The following is a 5,250-nucleotide window of genomic DNA, read 5'->3' as shown; positions in this document are numbered from 1 at the left end:
GGCCTAGCAGAGGGGGGTGGGGGAGGGGGAGAGCCTGGGCCTAGCAGAGGGTGGGAGGGGGAGGGCCTGGCCCCAGCAGAGGGTGGGAGGGGGAGGGCCTGGCCCCAGCAGAGGGGGGGAGGGGGAGGGCCTGGCAGCAGCAGAGGGGGGGAGGGGGAGAGACTGGCCCCAGCAGAGGGGAGGAGGGGGAGAGCTTGACCCCAGCAGAGGGTGGGAGGGGAAGGGCATGGCCCCAGCAGAGGGTGGGAGGGGGAGGGCCTGGCACCAGCAGAGGGTGGGAGGGGGAGGGCATGGCACCAGCAGAGGGTGGGAGGGGGAGGGCCTGGCACCAGCAGAGGGGGGGAGGGGGAGGGCCCAGCACCAGCAGAGGGGGGGAGGGGGAGGGCCTGGCACCAGCAGAGGGGCTCTGGGGGCTCCCGGGAGAGGAGAGCTGTGCTCAGGAGCAAGGAGAGCAGCTCCAGAGGCAGAAGATGGAGCTGCTCAGCAGCAGGATGTCTGGGCCGAGTTGGGGACACAGCAGGCCGGGCGGGAGCACACGGGGGGGGAGGGGGGGGGCGGGGGCGGGGGGGGCGTGGCAGAGCAGGGACATGCAGGAGGACAGGCGTCAACAGCTGGCCTGGCAGGAGGAGGCGGGGCCACAGCAGGAGGAGGCGGGGCCACAGCAGCAGGCAGGCCTGCACACAGGGCGGCAGATGAGGGACACGCAGGAGGAGGGTCTGCAGCAGGAGGAGGTGCAGGGGGTGGGCTGGCAGCAGGAGGAGGCTGAACAGGGGGCGGCCCCGCAACAGACAGGCTTGCAGCACACAGGTGTGCAACAGACAGGTTTGCAGCAGACGGGCTTACAGCAGACAGGTGTGCAACAGACGGGCTTGCAGCAGACAGGTGTGCAACAGACAGGCTTGCAGCAGACAGGTGTGCAACAGACGGGCTTGCAGCAGACAGGTGTGCAACAGGCAGGCTTGCAGCAGACAGGTGTGCAACAGACGGGCTTGCAGCAGACAGGTGTGCAACAGACGGGCTTGCAGCAGACAGGTGTGCAACAGGCAGGCTTGCAGCAGATAGACACACAGCAGGCTGGCTGGCAGGGGCAGGAGGTGCAACAGGAGGGCTGGCAGCAGGTGGGGGCGCAGCAGGAAGGCTGGCAGCAGCTGGGGACACAGCAGCTGGGGGCGCAGCAGGAGGGCTCACAGCAGCTCTCTGGACAGTCGTCCACCTGCCAGGAGGAGTCGGTGCAAGAGTCACTGGAGCCGGGCAGGCAGGCGCAGCTGTCATAGCTCAGGTCGCTGGGGCAGACGGACAGGGTGGACGCGGCCATGGTGGGCGGTGGGGCTGGAGGTGAGCTGGGAGGTGGGGTGTGAGTGTGAGTGTGAGTGAGTGTGTGAGGTGCTTGGTCTGTGGGCTTTTATACCCTCCCAGCGTGTGTGTGTGTGGCCCCAGCAGGAGGCTCCCACGCCCGCCCTTCCTCGTTGGTGTTTACACTGGTTGCAGGAGAACCCTCATTAGTGCTGGTTTCTTTTCTATAATTAGGTTTTACTCATTAAAGTTGTGTGTGTTGCCGGACTCTGTTTTCCCATCTGTTCTTTTTTTGGCTCCAGAAAACTTGTGAAAAATATGAGGAAAGCTTTTGCTGAGTGACTGCCACTAACATCACATTCACGGAGGGACGAGGTGTGAAATGAATTCACAGTCACTGACAGCCTCAGTCACGCCAGCCGTGCCCGGGTGGGGACACTGTGGGAAAGAGGCTCAGCACCGTCACCGCCCAAACCATACGGCGCCCGCGAGGACGGTGAGGAGGGTCGGGCATGAACGAAACAGAAAACACTCGACCAAAAAATACACAACGTATGTCCGTCCACTGGGGACGGGAGATAGTCAAGGGCAAAAACTCAGGGCGATACAGTCCTCCACTCTCCCGGTCAGTCCACCATTGGTGTAATTTCAGTCAAACTAAAAGGGAATCTTTTTGGCATACAAATTGGAGATCTAACACTGCCAGAAGATATTTGCCATGTGCATGATAGATGAAAGGTTAGCGTGAAAATGAAAAAATCCTTACAACCAAACCAGGAGAAGACACACAACGACCAAATACAAAATGCAAACATTCGCATTCCCTAAAGCACACGGAAAGCTACTTGACCTCATGAATAATGATAATATCTCAGATTAGAACAGAGATGTGTCCCCTGTAGGACCAGCCAGGACTTACAGCGCTGACCATGACCAGAGCCGCTGGTGCGGGCCTCGCTCTTACTAACGCTTAGCAGGCGTGTGGTTCATGTGTGCATGATAACACATGCTATAACGCTTACCACGTTAGCCATTTTAAAATGTGTAATTCAGTGGCATTTAGCACAGTGATGGTGCTGTGCAGCCATGACCACTCTCTAGTTCCAGAACATTCTCATCACTGCAAAGGAAATCCTATGCTATTAAGCAGTCCCTTCCTGTCCCTGCCAACCACTACTCTGCTCTCCTTCTCCATGAATTTGCCCATTCTGCTCATTTCACGGAAAGGGAATCAGACAAGATGTGGCCTTTCGTGTCTGCTTATTTCACTGAGCACAAAGTTTTCAAGGTCCATCACGTGTCATAATATTCCGTTGTATGGACATACCGCATTTTATTTATCTATCTTGACTTGGGTCAGGGTGGGGGTGGGGGTGGAAGATCAGTGTCAGAGGCTTCTACCCCACCCCCCTCCATATGACTGCTCCTCCTCCAAAGCCTAGTAGTGAATGGTAGGAATTGGATCAACTACCAAGGATGTCCATTTTAATTATGCATCCAGGGACCTAGGAAAGACTGGCTTGGTCTGTGAGCCCCATGGATTCACTCTGAGCGATGTCGCTGGGACTCCACTTACTACCTGCCCTCCCTATGTCTGTTTGACAGCGAGCCCATAATGATGTTTCAGGACTTCAGTATCCATCTGAACATGAGCCTGTATTCAATAGTCCTTGTAATGCTAGGGTATTCCTTTTTTCTGGTGTATTGTTATATGTATGAATTCTGGAAGGGGAAGGACTATGTGCATTGGTCTTGATTGCAAGGTCTTTCCTTCTGGGTTGGGAGCATTTACACCGAGGAAATTGGCAACACTATAAATAATGACCTTTTTGGGAAAGGCTAACACAGCCCTTGCATACTCTTCAAAATCTGTAAAAAACAAAAACAGAAATCAAGCCTGAATGATGGTCAGAAAGGGGAGGGCAAGCACCCCAATAGAAAGTCCTGATCCCTCGCCCAGCTCCTGGACCCTAGCCAGTCCTCAGACTGGAAGACCTTGTTGCATCCAGTATACAGTTTCCAATCGTTTAACAACCAGCTCTCAAGCTTCTTGAGTATTTAATATTCAAGCTAGTACAGGTCAGCTCCAGCTCACGCCAGCACACTCCTGGCAGGGATCTCCTACCCTACCCCCAGGCGTACTGTGTTCTGAAAACCACGTCTAACAGCTCCCAGCCAGTTCCATTCACAGAGGTCTGGCTTTCCTCTCTGTGCCTTCCCCCTCTTTGCTTATTCCCCCTAATGGAAATAGCTGTATTAAGTTTTGGTTTATTTTTCTTTTGTTTTTTATTATCACCAAAAATACGTGTGTATTGTTCCCGTTCCTTACACAGAGGGTGGCATATTGCACACATTGGCCTGCACCTTGCATTTTTCACTTACAAATGGATCCTGGAAATCACTCTACAGCAGTTATGGAGACCTTCCCCCTCCCTTCGATAGTATATCTTTGGGATAGATTCCTAGAATTTATTTTATTATTTATTATATATCACCAGGTCATTATGTCAGTTTGCTGGACAGTCTCAAATCCCTCTTTGTATGGCTTGTTCCATTTTGCATTCCCACAGACAGTGTGAGAGGACGCCTTGGTACAGTTCTCCCAACTGGATGTGTCTGAAAGCTTTTGGCTTCTTATCAATCTGACTAGAGGCCCGATGCACAAAAATTTGTGCAAGAGTAGACCTTCCTTCCCCCAGCTGCTGGCACCACCTTCCCTCTGGCACCTGGGACCCGAGCTGGCTTCCCTCCCGTCCCAGCTTCATCTAGAGGATGTCTGGCCTAATTAGCATATTACCCTTTTATTATTATAGATTATTATAGATAACTGGGAAATAGAATCTCTTTCTTAAAAATGTACCTTTCTCTCAGTGCGAGTTTGAGCAACTTTTTGTGTGTAAATCTGGTTTGTTCAACATGACATCACACACCAAGTCAAGATCAACAACGCCTGTATTTCATCGATTCAAAGCCACATGTTAACATCTCTAATGAGACATCTTCTCAAAGATGGCATGTCCTGGTCCCATGGACAGCGCTCTGTTGCTGAGAGGCAGGTGAAGTAGCAGAGCATCTTTCTGGGGATGAGGGCTGAGTCTTGATCCAATAGGCCTGCCTGGGACTCGTGTGTACCCGTTAGTGCTTTGCCCCACAACGGCCCACTACGATGTGAATTACCCGAAAGCCTCAAGCTAAATCAAGCTGCCTACTTACTGTAGCTTTGCCAGACCTCCTTTTGGGTTTCAAAAGCAAAAAAAAAGAAGGAGCCCTTTTCTTCAAAATCAAAAGTATGTCCTTATTTCAAAAATAAAAGGAATATCTCAATGAAACAAGCATTGAGCAACTGTATGCAAGCACCAGGCCTCGAGCCCGGGATACCACTTTAACAGGGTGGCCGGAGCTTCTCGTATGTATAGCCCGGCGGCGGGGTGGGGGGGTGGAGGGGGGGATGTGAGTGTGGTTCTCTGTTCTTAGAGAGAGGAAGCCATGGCCTCTTTCTTCCATCTCCTGCCCCCAAATGTGCCAGGAGCAGTCGAGGCTGTCTACAGGACAAATGGAAATAGGAATTCTATTGATGACAATACAAGATACAGATGAGAATGCCTCCCTCTGCTGCATTTGGAGTGCCAGGTCAGACACAGATGAGAATGCCCCCTTCAGCTGCATTTGGGGTGCCAGGTCAGATACAGATGAGAATGCTCCCCTCGGCTGCATGTGGGGTGCCAGAGGGGCTGGGGTGGGATGGACAGAACAGGGATCTAGCACAGATGTGCACTGTACCACCAACCCCTGGTGCCCTTCCTTCCAGTGGAGATGGGGCTTGGTTTCTCGGCCGCCCTCTAAGAAGCCCAGTGGGTAGAGTGTCGGCCTGCAGACTGAAGGGTCCCGGGTTCAATTTCGGTCAAGGGCATATGCCTGGGTTATGGGCTCGATCCCTAGTAGGGAGCGTGCAGGAGG

The 5,250-nt window shown here is 53.2% G+C and overlaps 1 protein-coding gene across 1 annotated transcript; it reads right to left on the bottom strand.

The window, feature by feature from the left end:
* Positions 1 to 604: 604 nt before the first annotated feature.
* Positions 605 to 1,315, bottom strand: LOC132229190 (keratin-associated protein 10-8-like). Its single transcript, XM_059685947.1, has one exon. The coding sequence runs from the start codon at positions 1,313 to 1,315 to the stop codon at positions 605 to 607; it is 711 nt and encodes a 236-aa protein (XP_059541930.1).
* Between the last annotated feature and the right edge of the window lie 3,935 nt (positions 1,316 to 5,250).

This window comes from Myotis daubentonii, chromosome 3 (genome assembly GCF_963259705.1).
Source record: "Myotis daubentonii chromosome 3, mMyoDau2.1, whole genome shotgun sequence".
Classification (NCBI taxonomy): domain Eukaryota; kingdom Metazoa; phylum Chordata; class Mammalia; order Chiroptera; family Vespertilionidae; genus Myotis; species Myotis daubentonii.
This window is presented reverse-complemented; position numbering and strand designations above follow the sequence as displayed.

What these genes read in the sequence shown, in the direction of transcription:
- LOC132229190 (XM_059685947.1), bottom strand. Translation starts at nt 1,315, where the DNA reads ATGGCCGCGTCCACCCTGTCCGTCTGCCCCAGCGACCTGAGCTATGAC.